A 26,854-nucleotide genomic window follows, 5' to 3' on the forward strand; every position below is an offset into this window, starting at 1 on the left:
TATCTCCTTTTCGTCTTCTTTCTTCACTTCCTTAGCAATTCGTTAGGTCACAAGTCGACCTAACATTAGCTGCATTAAAAAAATCAGAAACTAATGAATTACAATATAAACAAGAATTTAATCAATTAAAAAGTAAATATAATACATACAAATCCTTGTTTACAGATGGATCCAAAGATGGTGGTGCGGTAGCTTGTGCCACTGTCATTGGATCTAGAACAATATCTTCTAGATTACCAGACGACAGTTCAATTGTCACAGCCAAAGCAAACGCAATACTAACAGCTCTTAAATATATTAATACACATCCTAAATATAAACAATATAAAATCTTTTCCGACTCTATTTCTTGCCTTCAGGATATTAAAATCTTTCTTGAAAACATCCACTTTCAAAAGAATTTGTTGAATTATAAAATGACCTTGCCACTGGCCAGTACGACATTATCTTTTGTTGGTTACCCAGCCACGTTGGATTTCTGGGAACACAATGGCCGATTTTGCTGCTAAGACAGCACTCACCAAATCTGTGACACAACTTCTTATCCCATGCTCTGATTACAAGGCTAGTATTAGAACCTACATCCGTAACCTGATGACAGATGAAGTGGGACACCCAAGTAGGTATAAATAAATTACATGCAATAAAACCCTATATTTGTTGCACCTACTTGGGTTGTCAGTCCACATTTGAAGAGGTCATCATGCGACTATGGTCGCCATGGTCCCTAGTATAGTGATCTACCTTCAGTTGTTGGCGACCTAAGGCCAATTTTGATATTGCATTGCATCAAATTTTAGAGAGAGATGCTAGATTTATTTCTTGATACTGTGATATTCTAGTTGGTTTTACTGTCCTTCAATGACCGGTTTTCATTTGCATGTATTTATGGTGAATACTGAACTTGTTTTAGTCACGATATGGCTGAAATATTGCCGATGTGACTGTAAATCTTAACTCACTCACTAACTATAACATGAACTGTTTTCAAGAGTAGATGTCCAATTTTGGTAAAACATGTTGATCAAGCGTTCTTTAAAAATATAAACAAAACCGCACGGATCACCGACAGCTTGTGAAAACCAGACAAATCCAAAACCGTGTCAGCAAAGTAAATGATGGATCTCAGGCGCCCATGTGTGGTGCTCAGCAGTATCTTGGTAATACCACATATTATATGCCTTTTTCGGAATTCGTCCATCATGCATTGTCGATAACTGGACCCAATATTTCATCGTTCGAACGTAGGAATTAATATATACTGGAAACTGCCCACATTCTCCATATATACTAGCCACATAAAGAAACTGTGCTTTGTCAAAATATTATCCCAGTTGATAAGTACGATAACAATGTCAAAGGTACATATAAACTTTAATGGAGGGATCATGAGACCAGAACAAGTTGGGAGAATTTCAACTGAAAAGTCAATCACAATGACGTCACGAGTCCACACACGGGACAGGGGTCAAACGACCATGTCACAAGCTCAACAATGGGTATGTCCACCATCGGCATTGAGAACAGCAGTGCATCGACGACGTATAGAGCCTATCAAACGTGCAAGGAAGGCTTGTTGGATGTCACGCCAGATTCTCTCAAGTTCTGTTGCAAGGTCAAGGACGTTATCTGGCGGATGAGGAAGACGGCGTAGATGTCGATCCATCTCGTCCCAAACATGCTCTATCGGGGAGAGATCCGGTGAATTTGCAGGCCAAGGCAGTAAGTCAACGTTGTGGTGTTGCAAGAAATCCATAGCAACCCTTGCCGTATGAGGGCGGGCATTGTCCTGTTGGAAGGTAACCAAGGCCTATGACGTTGCAGAAAAGGAATTGCCACAGGTCGAAGAATCTGATCCCTGTAGCCCACACCAGTTAAGTTGCCCTGAACAATCACCAAAGGAGTCCTTTGGCGTGCTGTTATTCCACCCCAAATCATCACGGAACCACCACCAAAGCGATTCCTCTCCAAGACACAGGCCTGTGCATAACGTTCTCCCACGCGTCTATAGGCACTTTGACGTCCATCACTATGGGAAATGTTAAACCTGGACTCATCTGTAAAAACAACATTTCTCCACCAAAACAAGGGTCTGCGGACATGATTTCGGCACCACATTCGGCGAGCTTGTCGATGACGTTGTGTCAGGATAGGCCGTATGGCGGGACGTCGTGGTCTGATCCCGTGATGACGTAAACGTTGTCGAACTGTGTTGGGGTGGATACGGCGAAGTCCTGGGATGGTTCAGGCAGTCATCACTGCAGTCTGAAACCTGTGGCGAAGATGGGGCACCCTTATCCATCTGTCCTGTCTTGGCGTTGTTACACGTGGACGTCCAGAACGTGGCCGATCGATGACGTCATTTATGTTCTGGTAGCGTCTCACCAGTGCAGAATTGGTGTTCCGGTGGCATTGGAAATGTGCAGCCACTTGTTGTTGAGACATTCCCCCACGGACCATCCCAATGGCCTCATGACGTTGTGCAGACGTGAGCCTTGGCATGCTATGCGCTTCAATAGCCGTTTAATTTTTTGAACGATCGCAAGGGCTGGGGTTGAGCTTTCCAATGTGACAGTATTGTGGGGCATTCATTTGCTCTGTTTCTCTTTCCCGGAATGCACGTGCAACAACGTCTTGCACGTCTCAAGGACGAACCCACTGACGTCACGGAACGTGGCACGTGCACGTGTTGGATACATGTCACTAATCTCTGACTTTAAATCCTTATGTGTCTACACAGGTTTGATAAATTTAGATTTTAAATGTTTGTATGCACAGTTTCTGTGTACCGACATTTAAAAATATGTTACATGCTTGTAAGTGAATTTTTTCAATGCTATCGTACTTTAAATCCCCCAAACTTCAGACCCGTACGAATATACTCAACCACAAAAGTTGAGCACCCTGGTATAAAAAATGACAAAAATCATGTGGTACCAAAAATAAAATGTATATCCAAATCATGTTGGGTTTACATTTCATATTTCCATCTTAAAATCACTCAAACTTGTGTTCATTGCTCTCCGCAACGCCACTATGACCCCGAAATCCAGAGTGGGGTATTGCTCCAAAAATGTCAATATCATGTCATTTTCAAGGACGCGACGGTTATCAATATGGGGGTGATGTTATCTGACCCTCGTGCCGAGAATGTCACACACGAGCTCTATGAGACGGAGGTCTAGGGATCTTGCTGGCCAATGTAGAGGTTAAATGTTGTGTTGCCGAAGACGATCTCTTATTCGAATGGTTATGTGCGGTCTAGCGTTTTCATGTTGAAACGTAAAGCGGGATTTTGTTGCATGAATAGGATGGCACATGGTCTGATGATTTCGTCGCAATAACGCTGTGCATTCAGGTTTCCTGGGACAACAATCAAATCTGTCTTTCCTCCTGCATGGATCCTTGCCCAAACCATGATGCTGTCTCCTCCATAGCGGTCACGTTCGATGATGTTGTTGGCGTCATAACGTTCACCCACTCGAAGCCATACTCTGCATCGTCCATCTGCAAATTCAACACAGAAACGTGTTTCATCAGTGAATAATGTTTGGTTCCAATCTTGATGAGCTAGTGCAAACGTTCCTGTTTGTGACGTTAACTCAATGGAATCCAACCACTGGACGTCGGGTAAACAGTCGGGCTATGTGCAAACGGTTCCTTACCGTTTGGGGACGAACAGTCGTGCCAATGACCTGTTGCAACTGTCTAATCAACTTTGGAGCACTATGTGACGTCACTAAAATTCGGTCTATCCGGGGTGTGGTCTTACGGGGCCTGCCAGAGCATGGCCGATTTCTGACATGACCGGTCTGCTGTACACGTGTCTACTGTAATTGTGCACGTTGAAGTGACGCGCTACGTCTGTAATTGTTTGACCAGTCTTCCAATCGCTTCATGTCGCTGATTTTCAGGCATGCCTCTACTGCGTCCCATTGTTGATTTTCTAACTTTTAAAATGTTTTACCCTCACAGGAGAATGTCTCAGTGGGTACGCAATAATGCATCGGCCACGGGATGATTTTCATTGTTTTTGAAGCATGAAAAATGTGTTTCAATTCTCTCTCGGCACACAGCAATTCCACATGTGTCACAAGTTTACAGGTATCAGTTTCTGACTAATGAGAACATTGATTATATTTGTAAGGACAATTTAGTGAGCGTGCTAAACTTTTTTGGTTGAGTATATATTGCCTGAATTTGGCTGTCAAATATTAAACAAAATACTTCAATAGGTATTGGTCCTAATTTCCTTAAGTTTATAGTTAATTCCATTAAAGCCTTCTTACTACGAGCTGCAAGTTTTGAGTCCGCTTGTCTAAGACTACAATTACAAGTGAACACCAATATTTGTAGCTGTTTACCGTTTGACTGTCTCCCATTATAAAGCCAGTCTTCCTCAACCGCTAATTTCCCACCTCTTCTAAAAACAAGAACATTATATTTATCTAAATTTACAGTTAATCCCCACTTATCTGCATGCGATTCTAAATGGTCTAGGTGACACTAAAGACCATCAACTGTATCATCCCCAAAATAACAATATTAGAATTTCAAGTACACCTGAAAGCAATGGCACTGCATGTTTACCATAATTTGTGATTTCTACAGAAAGTTCATTTATAAATAATGAGAATAACATTGGGACAATAACATTGGACTCAACATACAACCCTGCCTTAAACCAAATGGACAATCTAAATGTTCCCTTAACTCGGATTGTACTCTGACACACGATTTCACCGTTTATATATGCTCACAAGAGCTTGCAACATGCTACCGTTTACGCGGTATGATGAGAGCAATGTCCAGAGATTATCTCTTTTTACAAAATGAAAAGCTTTTTTAAAGTCAATGAACGCAACGTATATCATTTTCGTTCTTCCACACATATTTTTCACGGTGATAGCATACAATGTGAAGATATGGTCAATACGTGAATAGCCCTTCCAAAAACCAGCTCGAGTTTCAGAAACTTTATCTATAACATTTGCCTATTTTGTAAGTCTTTCATTTAAAACACAAGTATACATTTTCCCGAGTAAGCTGAGTAAAGATATCCCCCGTTAGTTATCGGGAATATTTACATCACCCGTTTTGTGCAAAAGGAACTATAATTAATTGCTTTACTCCACATTTGTGGAAAACAGCCATTTAAACATATGTTATTAAACCTGCCACTAAAAAGGGCTTTATTTTAGATTCGCTTGTTTTAATCACTTCTATAACGTTAACAATACCTGGAGAAAAATTGATTGTACCATCTTTCTTTAGTTACATAATTCGGATAGGATTTTAGAATTGAGTCGTTTGTATTGTGTTTCAAAGTTATAATGACATCATAGTACAGATAGAAAATGTAAATAACCCTTCGTTTTGTTTATTATTTACTTTTGCATTTTAATAGTGACTCCATTTCGAGATAATAGTGATATTTTGTGTATGCACGTCACTGAGAAACCACATACATTTCAAAATGTATGTTTTCGTGTAGCCAGTTTCATTTCAATCCTCTAATAACAGAGGTCGTATACGCTTATCATTTTATGAAAGCCACAAGCACAAATAGACGCTGGGTTTGTTGGCAGATGTTGCATAAGTACAATTATTTGTAGTCTTTCGGGTCGACTAGTGGACAAAACTGTCCCTGGTCGAAAAGTAGACCAACGCAGGTACGTTTATGTTCCCAGCGGTGGTATTGAGGAAAAAGAGGTTAACAGCTAGAAACACACAAATCCCTTGCTCATTCATCGTAATATAAGAAACCCCGCAGCCTTATGTCTACATATGGTTAGTGTAGAGATCATTGTTTCGAGGAGAAGTACAAATGTGCACTTTAAAATTACTTCTGTTTCAGGTTTTGAGACAAAGCAAAATGCTCACCATAAATTCCATTGTAAACAATTGTCCAGACTTTAAAACAGTACAGACAGCAAGAGTGCAAACATCTTCACGCAGATGATTGTTATTGTGGACGGGTTAGTCCCATAGACGACAAGGGCCAGCGGTAGGGCAGAGTTCTTTATTTGAGTCCCGCCAGATGATGGTGTTAACACTCGCCCAATTCTGGAACATGTTATAATACATGTATTTGTGTCTCAAAATACAACTAAATCTTTAAGGAGCATTGCATAAACATTAAATAATACACATATGGCAAGTAACAGCTATTACAATTATGGAAAATAGCATTATGGATAAAGGGCTGCTCAAATACACATAACTACCAGCTATGGGTTGAATCAAATGGCTGGTGCTTTATCAGAACGCCTTCAATAGTGAGTATCTAAACACAATATCAAACTTATTAATGCTATGCAAAACACTAGTAAAAAATACATCACAAGTGCAATACAAATTACTTTTAAAGCAATGGTTTTGCACAAATTCATCACCAAGATATTGAACAGTATTTTATCTCAACATTCCATATACTTCCAACAATAATACTTTAAAATACCATAAACCAATTGAAATATGTTTGTACTGTTTATCCTCAATAAAATACATTACCATACATAAAACTAACCTTCAGTTTCTTCGAGACCAAACTAGTGTGTCCCTGGTGAAGTTGCCAGCCAGAATGAAAATTACTGAGCATCTTGCCTTGCATGAAAAGCATGAGCTGCAACTTACGACCAACGAGAAGGCTTCTTCATAAACTTTTAGCCAATCAGCACAGTTGGTATAAAATATGAACTGTGAACTATCTTTACATAGATGGCAAGGCTCCAAATGAGTGGTACTGAGGGTCCCTACCTCATTATAAAATTAACAATATTTTAAAGCTTATAGTTAAAACCAAACACCAAATAATATCAAAATAAATACAATATTTTCCACCCTGTTACATTATTTCATGTTACAGACGCCAGTGACACAGCTCATATTCAACTTAAAACGACACAGCTGTTTGGACCATTTCCCTTAGTTTCATGATGTTCATTCTTAAACATCCTACATGTTGCAATATCAAACGATAGGAGAACTGGCGTCGATAATTCTCACTTGTGCCACATCTAGCTGGCCATATTGCTTTGAACTCGCTGGGAAAATAACCATTATTACGACATGTTCAGTTGACAGGTCTGCGTGCAAATATAACCCCTGGCATCACGAACGTGTTTAGCATGAGCCAATGATGCACGTTGATAGTGGGCAACCTATCATGTGCGTCATGCAAATATGCTCTAATTTACATGAAGATGGATTCTGTGCGCAGGATTGTAAGTCAACCAACTCCACATCAACCACTGTCCGTCCTAAAAGGCAACTATATGGAGTGCATAGTCTTTGTTTGGTCACTGAATTATGGGGGCGTAGGGGTAGCTTATCGGTTGAATCGTTCGCTCGTCACGCCGAAGATCCGGTTTCGATTCCCCACATAGGTACAATGTGTGAAGCCCATCTCTGGTGTCCCCCGCCAGATATTGCCTCAATATTGCTAACAGCTGCGTAAAACTAAACTTATTCATCCACTCACAGAATCCGACGGCGAGAATCATTGCTCTGCTTTGCATTCATATAGTTGGAATATGTTTGAGTGCAGAATTAAACAAGTGACGAAATCATTGAGGTTAAGGAAAACTAAGTTCTATGGATAATCAACTTCTTTATTGTAATGAGTGCGACGTTTCGGTGTAGGTAATAACACCGTTATCAAGCAAGTGATACAACAACTTGAAACAAGGAGAATATACACATTGCTGCATAGTGAGTATATACAATTAACAAGGTTGATGTACATTGGATATCTGATTTCAGCAGAGGGGGTTGATGTACAGAGTGATGGATTGTGATTAATAATAATAATAATAATAACGTATTTATAAAGCGCCTAATATCCACCATAGAGATGTTCAGTGGCGCCGTGGCAATATTGGGGAAGGAAATAGTTCATATAACTTTACAGAAAGGCAGCAGTGAATAGATGGGTCTTTAGCAGAGATTTAAATGTTTCTTTCGATGAAGTGTTCCTGATTTCCTTTGGAAGAGAATTCCAAAGTTTAGGGCTGGCAAAGAAGAAAGCTCGGTTAGACAATTGGTTTGGAGATCTGTGTTCGGTGAGGAGAGAGTCAGAGGAGGATCGGAGTCTTCGCTGAGGTACATACACGGAGACGAGATGTTTGAGATAGTCGGGGAAGTTATCGTTGTAGAGGCAGTCATGAGTCAGAATGAGGATTTTGAAGGTAATTCTTGCAGAGATGGGGAGCCAGTGTGGAGACTGTAGTACTGGGGTGATATGGTCATGACGATGAGTGTGGGTGATACATCTGGCAGCAGAATTTTGGATTCCTGGTAGTTTCTGGAGTGATTTAGTACAGATGTTGGCATATAGTGAATTACAGTAGTCGAGTTTGGAAGTGCATGACAGTGCATCAGAAGTTTACAAGTGTCAGTTTCAAGGTAGTGGCGGACTTTGCTGGTATTATGGATGTTGTAGTAGCAAGCTCTACTGATGGAGGTTATGTGTGCATCCATGGACATGTTGGAATCGAGGATGACACCAATATTCCTGGCACTTTCCGAAGGTAGGATGTCTGTGTCACCAACACGAAGTGAAGGTGATGGCAAAGCAGTCTCCAACTTTATAAGCTGATGTTTGGAGCCAATGAGAAGGAATGAGAGTATGATGATTAGATTAGAGTTGAGTTTATACAATTAATGAGTTGACGAACAGTGAGATGATAATAAGTAAGTAGGTTGAAGTACACTAGTTGTGCACAAAGGGGAGCGTGGAAGCCAGATGGACAAGGGACGTATGGATGGATTACTGGCGGTAATCTTTGATTGAGTAGTGATGGGCCGAGGAGATTAAATAACCTTGATCACGATTCATGGTGGGCTTGTAGCGTTGGATGTTTATGGCTTTGAGGAGTTTCCTTATCTTGTAGTCTGCTCGGTTGATTTCCAGGATATCGATGTTGGTCCATAGGATGGCATGGTCAGGGTTGGCTTGGGTGTGGTCGGCTTTGGTGGATTTGGAGTCGTTTTTCTGGACTGACGTTTTGTGTTCTTTAATTGGTAGTGGGAGCGGGCGGGATGTTTCACCAATATAGAAGTCTCCACATTCACAAGGGATCTGGTAGACCACTCCCGAGGGGTCATCTTTTGTTGGTGACGGTGGTTTGCCTGTAGCCTGGAGGAGGTTCTGGATGGACTTGCCTTTCTGGAACATAACGTCTATGCCTGCTTGCTGCTGAAGGAGTCGTCTTATCTGGTGGCTGAATGCTGGGACATACGGGATACTTATTACAAAGGGTGTTGATTGCCTACGAGAAGGTTTATCTCTTGGGTTGAGGGTGGTTGTGATGACATTGTTGACTAACTTCTGGGGGCACTGGATATAATGGACGAAGACATGGCGGTGGTGGTTTAGTTTGGTGTCTAGGCCTTCTGTTGTCGAGCAGATGTTCTTGGCTCTTCTTAACCTGTAGAGGGTGGTTGGAGGTAAAGTGAAGGTATTAGTAGGTATGGGTGGGTTTCCTGTCGACAGTAGTGGAGAGCTTGCTGTCTTCTTTCTTTACTAGGACGTCGAGGAAGGGAGCTTGTTGTCAAATTCATCTTCCATTGTGAACTGCATACGGGGATGTTTGGAATTCAGGTGGTCGTGGAGGTGTTCAGGGTTGTCGTTGGGGTTGAAAACTAAAATATGTCGTCTACTTTTCATATTGGAGCGATGGGCGATGTCAGCAGGGCCTTGTCATGCATTTTTCCGTCATGCATTTCTCAGTGATGATAGGGGAGAGAGGAGAACCCATGGGCAGCCCATAAGTTTGCTGCAAAATCTTATCTGACCAGGTAAAGTAGGTTGAACTGATGCAGGTGTTGATGAGGCAGATTATACCGTCGAAGCTGAGGTGGGTGTCTAGGTCAGGGTGGAGGTCTTGGAGTCTTTTCCGAATGATAAAGAAGTTGATTATCCATGGAAATTAGTTTTCCTTCATCTTCTAAAATGCCTCTCAAAGAAATCATTGAGGTAGTTGAGTCCAACAATTCCATGTTCAAGTGGCTGAATCAAAAGTGTGGTCAGGATGGTTCAATAGCTTTCAGGTGATTTGGGAAATTTCCAAGTGTGACCAAAAAGCCTTAAATGTATCATCACTCAATTGAACGAGTTTGAGTGATTGAGCAAGTTAATACTGACTAACACTACAGATAAATGTACAACAGCCTCTACCATAACATCCAAAACGTTAAAGGAAGATATTTGCAAATCTACGAATGCCTGAATATATCAGTGTTCTGATCTCATTGAACGTGTATGGTTTCAGATAATTCTAAACCTTATCATGGCCAACAACGAGGAAGACGAATCTCATCACGCATTCCCTATTACTCTGCATTCTGATGGGGAGAGACATGAAGCTGTACATCAAAGACAGTCATGGAGTAGACATCTAGATTACGTGCTGACTATGGTAGGCTACTGTGTTGGGTTAGGTAACCTGTTGAGGTTCCCATACATCTGCAGCAGGAATGGTGGAGGTAAGAATCCTATACTAAAACCTATCCTACAATATGACTATGAGAACCACTGGCGATTAGTTATCGCCAGGAGCTCATTTAACACAATCCGAACATCCTAATTAATGCAGTGAATTGAGAGAACTTGCGATATATTATAAGGTCACATTAATGATGGTGTATAGGAAATTTATATGGGAGTACATACGTAGCGCTACGTCTGTGCTGTTTATGTCTGTTTATGCATTTTGCCTTAATGTTTCTCTAATAACACAGTCAGCACCTTGAATTGTAAAAGCGGCTAAAAAACTAAGTGCTCAGGTGCAACTCTGGGTGCCATCACATGAATTTTGGGGGTTGGTGGGTGTTGGCGTGACAGGCGAGGGGATATTGTTCCAGGGAAACAAATGTTATAATGTGGAGGAACTGATGTGTTTCTTCAAAATGTACAAGTTCACTTTGTTTCAATTTTTGATTCAATAGAAATAACGAACTCTATCCATGGTCACTTAATATATACAACATGCTAAGTACGCATTACTTTAATCTTCCAATATGGGGTAAATGTAAAGCAATTCAGTTAAACATTATTGTTATACATGTTTCGTAGCATGTTTTCGGTATAACACTGTTTTGAACTGTGTCTTGAGGATAAGTTCCAGCTTATCTTTTCTGAAACCCTCGAGCACAGGAATGAATGTCGCAGAGCAAGGATCTTGATAAAGTTACAAACCCACGGCCACAGTACCCTTCAGACAAGGCATTCCTACTATTCTCAAAATGTACTTTGTATTATACTTCATGTATCTTGTCAAAATGTTCATACTTACTAACCCGTGAAGGTCCGGGTTAGAATATTGATCTTCAGTAACCCATGCTTGTCGTAAGAGGCGACTAACGGGATCGGGTGGTCAGGCTCGATGATTTGGTTGACACATGTCATCGGTTCCCAACTGCGCAGATCGATGATCCTGATGTTGATCACTGGATTGACTGGTCCAGACTCGATTATTTACAGACCGCCGCCATATAGCTGGAATATTGCTGAGTGCGGCGAAAAACTAAACTCACTCACTCGCTCATTCTTTCCATGAAGTATTTCATACATGTATACACGTTCCCATTGAGCCAAGAGATGACTAAATGGAACATGTTGGTGTACTTTCAGGAGCTTTCTTGTTACCTTTCATCCTTTGTCTTCTGATCACCGGGTTTCCAATGTTTTTCCTGGAGTCAGCACTTTCTCAGTTCTCTGGAAAGGCCTCGCAGCAAGTGTGGAGCTTTTGCCCCATGTTTAAAGGCCAGTATACATTACTATACATACAATACATATCCATATATAATAATGAGTATAGGCGCTGCCAACATATATGTTAACTAATATTTGTTAACTAATATTGAGGCGATATGTGACTGTTTTGTGAATCATGCTGGATGAAATATTTGAATGTGATTTCAACGTATTTGGAATTTTTGTGTGTGTTTTCACCATGCACATGTGTCGTACTTTTGTAATACGATACTAACATACAGTTCGTCACATATGTCGTCCTATTGTAATACAATCCTAACATACTGTTCGTCCTATTGTAATACAATACTAACATACTGTTCGTCACATATGTCGTCCTATTGTAATACAATCCTAACATACTGTTCGTCCTACTGTAATACAATACTAAGATACTGTTCGTCACATATGTCGTCCTATTGTAATACAATACTAACACACTTTTCGTCCTATTGTAATACAATCCTAACATACTGTTCGTCCTACTGTAATACAATCCTAACATACTGTTCGTCCTATTGTAATACAATACTAACATACTGTTCGTCACATATGTCGTCCTATTGTAATACAATACTAACACACTGTTTGTCCTATTGTAATACAATCCTAACATACTGTTCTTCCTATTGTAATACAATCCTAACATACTGTTCGTCCTATTGTAATACAATACTAACATACTGTTCGTCACATATGTCGTCCAATTGTAATACAATCCTAACATACTGTTCGTCCTACTGTAATACAATACTAACATACTGTTCGTCACATATGTCGTCCTATTGTAATACAATACTAACACACTGTTCGTCCTATTGTAATACAATCCTAACATACTGTTCGCCCTATTGTAATACAATCCTAACATACTGTTCGTCCTACTGTAATACAATCCTAACATACTGTTCGTCCTACTGTAATACAATCCTAACATACTGTTCGTCCTACTGTAATACAATCCTAACATACTGTTCGTCCTACTGTAATACAATACTAACATATTGTTTGTCCTGTTGTAATACAATCCTAACATACTGTTCGTCCTACTGTAATACAATACTAACATACTGTTCGTCCTACTGTAATACAATACTAACATACTGTTCGTCCTATTGTAATACAATCCTAACATACTGTTCGTCCTACTGTAATACAATACTAACATACTGTTCGTCCTACTGTAATGCAATACTAACATACTGTTCGTCCTATTGTAATACAATACTAACACTCTGTTCGTCCAATTGTAGTACAATCCTAACATACTGTTCTTCCTATTGTAATACAATCCTAACATACTGTTCGTCCTACTGTAATACAATACTAACATACTGTTCGTCCTACTGTAATACAATACTAACATACTGTTCGTCCTATTGTAATACAATCCTAACATACTGTTCGTCCTATTGTAATACAATCCTAACATACTGTTAGTCCTACTGTAATACAATACTAACATACTGTTCGTCCTACTGTAATACAATACTAACATACTGTTTGTCCTACTGTAATACAATCCTAACATACTGTTCGTCCTATTGTAATAAAATTCTAACATACTGTTCGTCACATTGTATTACAATCCTAACATACTGTTCGTCCTATTGTAATACAATCATAACATACTGTTCGTCCTATTATAATACAATACTAACATACTGTTCGTCACATATGTCGTCCAATTGTAATACAATCCTAACATACTGTTCGTCCTACTGTAATACAATACTAACAAACTGTTCGTCACATATGTCGTCCTATTGTAATACAATACTAACTCACTGTTCGTCCTATTGTAATACAATCCTAACATACTGTTCGTCCTACTGTAATACAATACTAACATACTGTTCGTCCTACTGTAATTCAATACTAACATACTGTTCGTCCTATTGTAATACAATCCTAACATACTGTTCGTCCTACTGTAATACAATAATAAGATACTGTTCGTCCTACTGTAATACAATCCTAACATACTGTTCGTCCTACTGTAATACAATACTAACATACTGTTTGTCCTATTGTAATACAATCCTAACATACTGTTCGTCCTACTGTAATACAATCCTAACATACTGTTCGTCCTACTGTAATACAATACTAACATACTGTTCGTCCTATTGTAATACAATCCTAACATACTGTTCGTCCTACTGTAATACAATACTAACATACTGTTCGTCCTACTGTAATGCAATACTAACATACTGTTCGTCCTATTGTAATACAATACTAACACTCTGTTCGTCCTATTGTAATACAATCCTAACATACTGTTCATCCTATTGTAATACAATCCTAACATACTGTTCGTCCTACTGTAATACAATACTAACATACTGTTCGTCCTACTGTAATACAAAACTAACATACAGTTCGTCCTATTGTAATACAATCCTAACATACTGTTCGTCCTATTGTAATACGATCCTAACATACTGTTCGTCCTACTGTAATACAATACTAACATACTGTTCGTCCTACTGTAATACAATACTAACATACTGTTTGTCCTACTGTAATACAATCCTAACATACTGTTCGTCCTACTGTAATACAATACTAACATACTGTTCGTCCTATTGTAATAAAATTCTAACATACAGTTCGTCACATTGTATTACAATCCTAACATACTGTTCGTCCTATTGTAATACAATCCTAACATACTGTTCGTCCTATTGTAATACAATACTAACATACTGTTCGTCACATATGTCGTCCTATTGTAATACAATCCTAACATACTGTTCGTCCTACTGTAATACAATACTAACATACTGTTCGTCACATATGTCGTCCTATTGTAATACAATACTAACACACTGTTCGTCCTATTGTAATACAATCCTAACATACTGTTCGTCCTACTGTAATACAATCCTAACATACTGTTCGTCCTACTGTAATACAATACTAACATACTGTTCGTCCTACTGTAATACAATCCTAACATACTGTTCGTCCTACTGTAATACAATACTAACATACTGTTCGTCCTATTGTAATACAATCCTAACATACTGTTCGTCCTATTGTAATACAATCCTAACATACTGTTCGTCCTACTGTAATACAATACTAACATACTGTTCGTCCTATTGTAATACAATCCTGACATACTGTTCGTCCTACTGTAATACAATCCTAACATACTGTTCGCCATTAATAATGTTAATATGTAGATTGTTAAATATGTATGTTTTTGCGATGAGCAGGGGTCGGTATTGGGGGTGTTGTACTTACATCCATCTTCACGTCCTATTACAACCTGTATTTGGCCTGGCCCATCTACTACATGGTGAAGTCCTGCTCCAGCGTCCTGCCCTGGACTACTTGTGGCAACAGCTGGAACACTGCTCTGTGTGTGGAAACTGTGACTACAGCATACACAACCAATATGACGGCTCTGTCAGACAATGCATCCGATACAATCACAACAGCTGACTTGTGGGAAAATGTGACTTTATCTCACACACCAGCAGACGAATTTTGGCAGTAAGATATCAACCATGCTGTAGTGCATCCCGACAAGGGATACAAGTAATATCCACGTGGATACACATATACATTATATTAGTTATTGGAACAAGAAAGACAATAACCTCTGCTTCAGGAAATGGATCAAAATCTTAAGTCAGCAGTTACATTTGAAATTTCCATTTACGAAAACCTAAGGTACATTCGTACATGTCAATATTATTTCGCTCGGTTGACTAGTTTTGAAATGCAATTGTTGTCATAACAATCGATATGGAACTCTGAGTCTGCATAGCTATCACTTGATCGAGTACAGTACAATACCCTGTTAAGAGTTTCACTGTTTACTTGTCATGCAGGTACAATGTACTGAGTGTCTCGTCCGGATTAGAGGATGTCGGGATTGTGCAGTGGGATATAGTTGGATGTCTGTTTGGGTCAATTGCTATCACCTTTCTGTGTCTTGCCCGTGGAGTCAAGTCTTCAGGCAAAGTAAGTTGAACGAAGAAGTTGACACATAAGAAAACAGCTAACTTTACAAAATGACAGATAAATTCGTATGTAGCAAGTATTTACGCATATTATAACGAATATATATTTTTTTGTTTATTTCTAAGACTTTTTATTTCTGGAAGGAACCTTATCTTTATCACAAAATAGTGATGTCACTAGGTATGCAATAGTCACACGGTCTTACTGTCCTCCTTCGTGGGGCAGTTAATTAAAGACCTAGAGCTTCTGCAAATGATAATGCCCTGAAAAACAGCGTTACCCCTTGATAGCTGGACTGTTTATTAATATGTGTGAGAGCAGCCAATGTGTATAAGCTTCTGCAATGAATACGGAGCTGTTATCTGGTAATCTAGAAGATATTTTATCTGGATCCAATGACAGTGGCACTAGCAACTCCGCAACCATCCTTAGATCCATCTAATGGGATGGTTTCTGTTTTCTTATGTCTACCTCTGTCTTGACCATTTGCCAAAGAGGCGATGACAAAAGGTGGATGGGAGCAGATTTGATCCCTATTCTAAGTGATGGAAAGTTGGATTTCACTGGTAAGAGTATCATTTTGTGACACGTTCCAAGAATAATTTCAGACAGCGTTGCTTTAGGGATGGCCCATCTACCTCCACATCCAAGCTACGAATAGGAGTCGTTTTAAACGTTCCAAGTTGTATCAATGGATTGCATTTTCCCAACAACAGGTTGTGTATGTGACCGCACTTTTGCCGTACGTTCTCCTCATCTCCATCTTCATAGTCACGCTCTTTCAACCAGGTGCTCTTGATGGAATAATCTTCTACGTTGTACCTGACTTCACAAAAATACTTGACTTACAGGTATGTAGATGATGATGATGACACTTCTTAAATCGATTCAAACAGGTACTTCCGTTAATTCACTTCTTAAATCGATATGGCTGAAATATTGCCGATGTGACGTTAAATAATAACTCACTCACTCACTCACTTCTTAAATATGTGACAAGTTCAATTTGCTTGGTGTGAATCTTTAAAGTATTGACATTATTAACAACTATATTACTATATTAACTATGCATACAAATCAATACAATAAAGGGTCAAGTAACAGACTCTTAAAACAAAAGGAAACGCATAAGCCACTTTTAGAAGAATTTATTGCGTTTAAGAGCATTTGTTTCATGTCATTTCAATGGGAAAATGGTGATAATTCACACGTCTATAGAAAAAGAGTTCGCCAACACAACAGCAGCCTTTATTGTCGTGTTTCTGTTTACTTGAGTCCACAAGACAGCACCAAAGTCAGTACTTTGTATGGCCACTATTGGCAATAATTACTGATTGGCACCGTCTCGGTACATACTGGATTGCGGTATTCTTTACCACTATTCCTGCAATACGATGGCAGTAGTGGAAGTGTCTGAGCCGTGTTTTGACGTTGACGTTACACGTCGATCGAGTTCATCCCATAGGTGTTGTTACGGTTAATAATTTGCCGTGACAAAAGGTTTAAAGGCCCCATTTGACCACCAAGATAGAACACAGACAAGTCTAAAATATTCAATAATATACTGAGCAAACAATCCGCAAACTACAATGAATGACTGACTGACTGACTGTGTTTGGTTTTACGCCGCTTTTAGCAATATTCCAGCAACATCACGGCGGGGGACACCAGAATGAATGACAATACAGATGTCGAGTACGGTGCAATTGAGTTACAAATCTGAAATAGTTGGTCACATATATAAAATATTAACTCACCAGAGTCCTGACATTCACGGTGAGAACATATATACTGACTGAATGGTGTTTACAATGAGTGAATGAGTGTAGTTTTACGCCGCACTCAGCAATATTCCAGTTATATGGTGGCGGTCTGTAAATAATCGGGTCTGGACCAGACAATCCAGTATTCAACATCATGAGCATCGATCTGCGCAATTGGGAACCGATGACATGTGTCAACCAAATCAGCGAGCCTGACCACCCGATCCCGTTAGTCGCCTCTTACGACAAGCATAGTCGCCTTTTGTGGCAAGCATGGGTTGCTGAAGACCTATTCTACCCCGGATCTTCGATATTCAATTCAGGTATGGTTAGAAGCTTGTCTGCAGGTGTTCTACTCGCTTGGACCTGGCTACGGGGCAGTTGGAACAGCTGCAAGCTACAAAACGTTCCATCTACCATGTCTCAGGTAAATATTGGAGCTCGTGAGAGAGTTACTCAATGTTGTTTCCCGTCACTTCAAACATTTGATAGTTACATCATATGGTTGTCATGTATGAGTCTGTGACTTAATAGCTGTCAGCGATTGTACTCAGCCATGATTTAACATAATATCCTACGATATAACAGGCATACATTTACTTTTAATGTGGTTTTCGTTTGTAAAATCTCAGCAATGTGTAATCAGTCCATCAGAGAAATAGCACCAGGAACAACAATAACAAGTTTAGGTTTACGTTTGTCAAGTCTCATACAGAGCCAATATTTAAACTTCGATCCTGATGATGGACGAACACAGGTTATGGTTTTGTTGGGAAATGGTAACTTCCACAGATGTTGTCGTGGACTGACCATTAACATTCATTCGGTAGGATTGAGTTTGTTACAATCAGGGATTAACTAGTTCCGGTGCCAGCATGGAAATATGTGTAGGGACCACTATTATATATTCATACACCATTAAATGAAATCTTCCAGAATAATACCTTTAATGTTCGTATGAGTATTGCCCCAGAGTGGGTTATGTCGTTTTATATCACACATTATGACGCAGGTATTCGGAAGCTAGTCATGAACCGCGCTTGAAGATCATTTTGCTAAAGAGCGCAAAGTAAAAACAATGTACTTATCAGAACTGCGACAGCCTGGAGAGGGTTCGAAAGTGAGGCAGGGCTGTCTTGATAGAAATGACGATACACCAATAGCTTTAATTCCTGACGGAGAAAGTGACTCGTAGCAACTGTAGAAATCAGTTAGTGTAATATAGGTCTCCTTGAGACGGAATGCTAACTACCGATAATCTTCTACTAACATAATTAAACCCCAAAATAGATCATTTTAAGAAATGTGTGTAAAAACAAAATACACTGCACAGGGCTTAGCATGACCAGACTATTGATACAACCGGCCAGAGGCCCAGATAAGCTGCATATTTGGGTAAAATACGCACAGAAAATTTCCAATTACGCATTGAAAGATAATTGTTGCGTACCAACTACGCATTTAAAATGTTAGATAAGCACAAGTTTAAAACATATGCGTACGGAATATATCTATAAAAATCACTTGCGTAATGAAAAAGACATTGATTGGTATCAGGTTGTATTGTTAGTATAGGACAAGTGTTGTACTGTCAGTACAGGATGAATGATTTTTGTATGAAATCATTTCCATTATATTTAAGTTGGTTTTGCTTCAGTATGACATAAGGCAGTACATACCTGCTTAGTAAACTTACTCAATGACATATACGTAGGTGAGTAAAATCACTGAAATACGCACATATTTGAAAGCAGTGGGTAACGGAAAATGAAATACCCACTCAACATTCATAATATCCACTCCAAAAAATGTCAGTGGGTACAGTACCCACATGAGCTAAATCTTATCTGGAGCTCTGTCAACCGAGCCTATTCTACCAACAGTCTAGGTGAAGTGAGTGTTGAAGTGGTGTATTGGGTAAAGGAATGCTAGTCCTGGAATCAGTACCCTCAAACAACTGTATCCCAACGACACAGGGGCGCAACCCACGTCACACAGTCTGCCCAACTTACGCCCAGTAATGGGGTGGTGAGGACCAAAATATTACGAAGGTCCATGTCATCAAGTATAAACTATCAAGTATAAACTATCAGCTAAACAACCTGCTGAAAAGGGGAATGATCTATTTTAGTATGAGAATAAGTTAAAGATATATTCGTACTGAAGACAGCTTCTGAAGACCTCTTCTGTTTTGCGTTTTGTTGAAATATAAAAAACGTTATATATGGGATAACACTTTCTCAATAAATATGACACAAACAAATTTTGTTGTTTTGATTCAATATTACATTTACAGAGATTGCTTGATATTGTCCATAATATCAGAGGGAACCAGCATCTTTTCTGGCCTGGTAACGTTTGCCGTTCTAGGGTCGATGGCACAGAAAATTGGTGTTCCTATAGCAAAGGTAGTTTCAACAGGTAGGGGATTCGTAGTCATGTTATAACGCTAGTAAAGTCACTGCAATGATAGAGTGGGGAGTACGGCCTTACTTTATGTAGACAGAACGAATTATGAAGCTCCAAAAACGTGTGTCCCGACGTGCCGGAGTCATATCCATTTTCGTACCTCTTCAATTTGCTATTTCTTCTAAGTTTAAAAAAAAGGCAGTGCCATATATACACCAAGAGAACCAGATATCTTATCAATATCAAACTGAACGTACATTTGCATACGACAAGAAATTATACTACCAAAATGGAAGGGAAGGTGTAAGGACATGAACTAGAAGTAAAATTAAATCAGGACGTGCAGATCAACATCAGATGTGTTTGGCGATACATGCACGACATTAATGCTGATTGACATGCCCATGGAATTTATCAACTGTGCTTATGATTGCTGGATTTCTAGGCCTAGATTTTCGAAGCTCTCTTAGCGCTAAGATAGTCGTAAGTGTCATACATTAACATTAAATTGCGACTATCTTAGCGCTAAGAGAAAATCTAGGCCCTGGTGTTCTGCCATTAATGTTTACACGGAACTTGCAAGGGGCCATTCCAATACCTGTATGCATTCGTATTGGAGATGAGGCCCTGGACACGTTTTTGTATACGACTGTCAACATGCAATTAAACTATTGCACGCAAATAATCAGTACAATTTGACAATCATGAAATGGGTACACCTACCATTTCTGATACCGCCTAATGGCGATTATGGTTAAGAAATGGTCCCCTGGCATACCTCTCGCCGCTCCATTGAGAGCTATGTTTTCTATCATTAGTGAATTATAGGCACATCTTTTGCGAAAATCTCTTTTGATCACAGGAACTGTTTTAAATCTTTGTTTTGCTTGCTGTTTGTTCTTTTACGCTACACTTAGCAATATGAGTCAGTGAGTGAGTTAAAATTTAAAGTGACATCGGTAATATTTCAGCCATATCGTGACTATGAGTGTTGTATATCAAAAATAAACTCAGACAATATAAATATCTGTCAACGAAGGACAGTAACATATCTAGAATATCACAGATGCAAACTTAAAACTAGCATGTTATCAATAATTAATATTTCTACAGAACAATACAATATAAAAATGGGCTTTACATCGTCAAAAACTGAAGGTAGATCACCATACTAGGGACCATAGGTACTTACAGTACTTTGGCTACCTGCATGGACCCCTCAGCAATATGACGGTGGCAATATGACGGTGGTCAGAAAATAATCGAGTCTGGAACTGACAATCCAATGGTCACCAGCATGGGCATCGACCTACACACTTGGGATACGATGACATGAGTCAGCCAAGTCAGCGGGCCTGACCGCATGATCCCGCTGGTCGCCTCCTACGACAAGCTCGGATTGCCGAAGACCATTTGTAATCTGGATATTCAGGGTACACCTTCACACCTTACACCTTTTTTCGGATTAATTAAGTCATGTCTGAGTGTCATTTGTTCAGGCCCACAAAGTATAGTTCTATTCACAACTTCACTCCGTTCTCGGTATGTGTTTTGACAAATCCGGACTCCCTAAGGTATATATCAATTAACGTACCCTCGGCAAATACGTACACCTGAACATTTTTTTTTGAGAATCATGTAATTATGTGCATGAATATGTTAGATGTTATTCTTGTAGGTCCAGGTTTGGGATTTGTAACGTATCCAGAAGCTCTGGCCCAACTTCCGCTTCCTCAGCTGTGGTCGTTCTTGTTCTTTCTGATGTTGCTGATGGTTGGTTTGGATTCGCAGGTATGAATTCAAGTGTTCAACGTGTTCACTGGGCTGATATTGCTTTTATATATGACCACCAGTGCTGAGTCCTGAGTTCATGTTATACTGTAGAATAACCGATTAACAAAATGTGAAGAAAAGAGCTTATTTGTAGGACAATTATAAATATATTTAGTCAACTGAAATGTACGCTTAGTTTATGAGTCCCTTCATTATGATCATTCAGACATTTTTCTTGCTCCAGTTCCTGGGGATGGAAGTAGTCATAACTGCTCTGGTAGATGAGTACCCACGGCAGCTGGGAAAGAGGAGGCTGCTTGTAACAGGAGGATGTTGTCTCATACTCTTTCTTTTTGGAATCGTCTTTTGCACGCAGGTGATCTTTATACAACACAAAATTAACAAATCGGACCAGGGATCTGGGGGATGCATAAAATGAAATGAAACTATTTATAGTAATGTTATTAATCACAACCAAATGTCAGTGTCCACGTGTTAGGAGTACCACCACCGTGGTTGGCACAATTTACTCTACAAGTCGAAGGTGTGTCCCAAAGTGCAAGTGTTAGTGTAACGGTAACCATTGAATACAACTTCCAGCAGTAGCTAACAAAACCAAAGAAGCAGTCACACCAGTCATTACTGACAGCAGTAACAGTAGTAATAACATAGAAGGCTATTTAGGTGTTAGATACAACACTGGTAGCAATTGTAGAGTAATGCTGCTTCTGTTATTGTTGCAGTGATATCAGTATTTGCAATGGTATTAGCCAATAATTATACTAGTTTCCCATACTCATCTCTGTCTTGCAGGGAGGCCCGTACATGTTCCAGCTGGTAGACTGGTATATAGCTTCTCTGGGACCTATGGTGTTTTGCACACTGGAGTGTGTTGCCGTCATGTGGATATATGGTTGGTATATACAACTTCAGCCTACAACGTCTCTATTTCAAACTGCAAAATCGTTACTTCAAACACAACATCTGTGAGAAATCAATTTAAAGGTAAATATCATGCTGGAGCTAGGAAGATGTATAGCCTCTGTGGGCATACTGTGTCCAGGTGAATATATGTTTGTTTCAGGGGCAAAACGATTCAGCAGTGACGTCGAGATGATGACTGGAAAACTTCTTTCACCGGCTGTTAAGGTTCTCTTGGCATTTGTTACTCCGGCAATCATGTTGGTAAGAAGATTAGTTTAGAGACGTCTTGATTTTTCTTTGTATTGGTGAATGGCACCATACTAGAGCCCACAGCTCTTTCCTAGACATGAGTGAGTGAGCATCGTTTTAGGACACATTGAGCAATATTCCAGCTACCTCCCTGCAGGAACACCATAAATGGGATTTACAGATTGTACCAATTTGGTGAATTCTTCTCGAGAAAGCTATGATACAGGTGTTCGGAAAAAAATGATAATTTTGAACAAGCTCGAAAAGCAGACACCCTAACGAAAGGATTCATATCAAAACATTACATAAAATTTAGTTAGATATTTTAAATGTCAATACCAGGAACACTTATGTTCTTCTCTGCTTAGACAGATTCCACAGACTGTATAATGCAAGATAGTGGGAAAGTTACAGACAAGGCCGACAAGGGTTGTTCGCCAACGGACCAATCCTTGTGTCTACGGCATTGCAAAGGCACTGATCTTGGCCACCCTGTGACCTGTTACCGGAAGCTTGGGTTGCTAAAGTGAATTATTTCTTGGATTGTCATGGGTCTTAAAAACAAGTACAGTGTCTAGAGGCGCTACTTGGTTAGCGTCATTCACTGCGGTGTACATCTAAATACAATCATTGCTGCTTGTCTTACCTTTCATTCTATATTAAAGTTATGCTCTTTGTATATGCCACCTTCGTATGGAAATGGGCATAACCTTCTACACGGGGAAGTACACGCACAAACAATAAGGTGGAGCTATTGAATATTTTATTTCTGATGATATTTTACGTGTTTTATTAATGATTTACACACTTCTTTACATCTATCCACTGAAACCTTCTGACCTCGGTCTGTCACGTGCAAACATAAACCTGTATAAGCTATTTACTTGGCACTCGTTACCACTCGCCCCTTTCCATGACTTAAAACAAGACTCGTTTGTTTGTCTCTCCCCTATCGATGAACGTTATGTGCAAAAATACGACAAACCAATCGGAACACGTGGAAGGATTGATGTATTGTGATATTAATACTCCCAAAATTGTCTAAAACTCATGAAAAATATAAATCGTTATTTTGACACAGAACATAACTAAAAAAATTGCATTATTTAATGAAGGTAGGGCGTTAAACGCAGAGTGGCGTTGAATCCACTCAGTTGCGTTTGTTGACATGATGATTCAATTGAGTGTTTTCCGCGACAATCTTGCAGGCTGGCTTTTCAGATTTTACGTACGCTCTGCGACATTTTCGGGTAATAGCTACCAGGTTGTACTGATTACCCGTGATTAGATCTTACACCCATGATCTAATGCAAATACTCAAACAGGCATAAATAACTGACGTGAAATTAAAGCAACTATCGGTAACACCTTCTGGGGTTGTCAGTCCAAATTGGAAGAGGTTATCATGCGTGTATGTCATTTTTGCAGCAAGAGGTGTACGCGTATGAATATCATTCGTTTTGCTTCCCTTGGATGAACGAATCGCGGTCAAGCATGCTTTGCTTTACTGTATCAATTTGTCCACCTCGCGGGATAAATAGTTCACTGTTTGATCCTGATAGGATCCTTTAAGTGTACTCATATAATTCCTAGCTTTCTAAACGAAATGTATTAAGTTGACATTTTCATGTATTGTAATGATTAAGTTAATTTTAAATTTGGTCCAGCGAATAAACATCAATGATTGTTAGTGACTGTACCCTCAAACGCGGTTCATGTTGTGAAATATATTTGGCTTAGGGAATATAGAATCGCATCATTCACAATATGTTCATCTTTGCCAGGTTGTAAACGAAAAAAATTTCCTTCGGCTAAATTTGTTGATAATCACCAGTTGTTAGAGATATGATGTAAATGCATGCAAGATGTAATGGTAAAAGTCCTTCTGGACCCAAATAAGGTGAACAAGCTTTGGTTGTTTTTTCTTCTATTTTAATGTTCAGTGGTATACTTTTATTGTCACATGCTAGTTTTAAACAATATCTGTGATAGTCTTACTCTGATGACAAGTACCCACAAAAAAAGGTTTATATAGGATTATGAATTACCTCATACAATATAATTGCACCCAGACTGAATTTGCCATTTATGTTTCAGATAGTTTTCATCCTTACAATTATCAGCTACCAGGCACCGACCTATGGCAAGTACGTGTTTCCCAGCTACGCCAATATAATCGGTTGGTGTTTCGCCGTGGTGCCTCTTCTCCCTCTACCGATCATCCTGATCACTGCTGTCAGAAAACATAGGGCGACGGGTTCCCTGAAGAAGGTACAATATAATTTAACTGTAACAGCACCAAAGGATAAAATATATCCCAAGCGTATTGCCGATGTCACGTGTTGATTCCACAGTTGAATAGTTTCCACATTTATATGGGCAGAATGGCCTTTGCTGAGATGACAGGTGACCTAACGTAACATCTGAGTCATCTGAAACCGCATTTTGTACCTTGGGACCAGCAAAGTCAGCAATGCGTCGAACTTTCTTTACAAGTCACACTTTTTATGACTTCAAATTCGAGATGATAGGCACTATACTTAACCCGGGATAATTATGTCTAACTGGTGCATAGCCTTAATGAAAATAACAAACATGAAATCGGAAACCAGATCTAACTGAATATACCTTGGCCAACCTTTGTGAAGAAGAGCTTTATAAACGTTTGCACAGTAATCTGAGCGTGAATTGTCCGGCATGTACAACAGACCACCTGTAATTAATGATGACCCTGCTGGGATGGTTTCAAATGGGAGCTCTTTCTTGGGGTTGCCTACCATTAACCCATTTATTATTAGTAGTAACTTCAATATTTCTTCACTTAAACGCTATCCGTTTAAATACAAGCAAACTTGTTTACGTTTGTTCATATTTTCAGAGTGTGAAACTGGCCTTGAAGCCTGATAAGGCTTGGTGCCCGGCAAATGGCAGCTACAAGGAGGCCCCACATGATAAATCAACAGACACAAAGACACACCTTTAAGGACAATATCTTTGACATGTTTAAGTAACCCGCCATGAACGTTTAACCTAAAGCATACTAGTCCACTAAGCAGTTTGTCAGACCTCACACTATATAGATAGTTTACATCCATCGACCACAGGCAAACTGTAGCGCAAATAGGGTTGCGCAACAAAGAGAAAATGACCAGTCTTCCTATATGCGAGCGAAGCGATCAAAGGTTTGGCAACGTGCTGCCCTCGCTTCGGTTCGAATTTTTAATAACATAATTAAATATCGCCACCATCAAAAGTAGACACACACCATTTCCTGCCAAGGTTGTTCTCTCAGATTTCCAACTCATATTTAGTAATTACTCACGTAAAACATATTTATTTCAAAATTTTAAGCGCTACTCGTGCCATACCGAACCGTTCTTCGCCTCCATTACCCCATTACTCTTTTTCTTAGAGTTCAAGAATGCAATAACTATCGATCCTGTTCCGTTTTTACGAGATCGAAAAAACTGACGGACATTGATATCCGCAGGATATGGTGTCCATTAGAGGATTTTGTAACATGTCTTAAAATTTGCATTACAATAGGGTTTATACATGAAGTAATCAAACTCGTATAAATAAAATATTGTACCATGACTTCAATGAATACTGGATTGTGATTGGTTACATAAAGTCATTCAGAAGTGTATAATCACGTTATACAGGTCTCTGATTTGCCGTGAGCAATTAATACATGGATCACAGTAATCGACTATTTTTCGTCTGTCTATTAACATGGCGGGACACCACACAAACTACAATCTGTTTGGGTTCAAATGAGAACAATGTATGATGAAATAACTTCGAAATAGGGATATGTGCACAAACATAAATACGGCACATGGTCCTGAAACCTCTGTTCCCAACAGGATCTGAAATCAGCCGTTTTAGGATCAATCTGGCTTTATATGAGAACCCGATGTATAATTAAATAAATAACTCGAAATGGGATAAGTGCAATAAAACATAAATAAGGGCACATACGGTCCTGCAACCT

At 39.4% G+C, this 26,854-nt stretch overlaps 1 protein-coding gene across 1 annotated transcript; it reads left to right on the forward strand.

Annotated features, from left to right (window-relative positions):
• Positions 1-9,955: 9,955 nt before the first annotated feature.
• Positions 9,956-25,840, forward strand: LOC124266611 (sodium- and chloride-dependent GABA transporter 2-like). The gene is made up of 8 exons (XM_046701405.1): positions 9,956-10,053; positions 15,607-15,739; positions 16,456-16,590; positions 21,929-22,003; positions 22,498-22,597; positions 22,769-22,869; positions 24,955-25,128; positions 25,736-25,840. Exons 1-8 carry the CDS (start codon positions 9,956-9,958, stop codon positions 25,838-25,840), a joined length of 921 nt encoding a protein of 306 aa, XP_046557361.1.
• Positions 25,841-26,854: the final 1,014 nt, after the last annotated feature.

This window comes from Haliotis rubra, unplaced genomic scaffold (assembly GCF_003918875.1).
Source record: "Haliotis rubra isolate DU_JTF1 unplaced genomic scaffold, ASM391887v1 Scf1268, whole genome shotgun sequence".
Lineage (NCBI taxonomy): Eukaryota > Metazoa > Mollusca > Gastropoda > Lepetellida > Haliotidae > Haliotis > Haliotis rubra.

Excerpts from the sequence above, each read along its gene's own strand:
- LOC124266611 (XM_046701405.1), top strand. The coding sequence starts at position 9,956 with ATGCCTCTCAAAGAAATCATTGAGGTAGTTGAGTCCAACAATTCCATG. Across the intron at positions 15,740-16,455 it reads GAGTCAAGTCTTCAGGCAAA|GTTGTGTATGTGACCGCACT; the intron begins GTAAGTTGAACG and ends TCCCAACAACAG. Across the intron at positions 22,870-24,954 it reads TTACTCCGGCAATCATGTTG|ATAGTTTTCATCCTTACAAT; the intron begins GTAAGAAGATTA and ends TTTATGTTTCAG.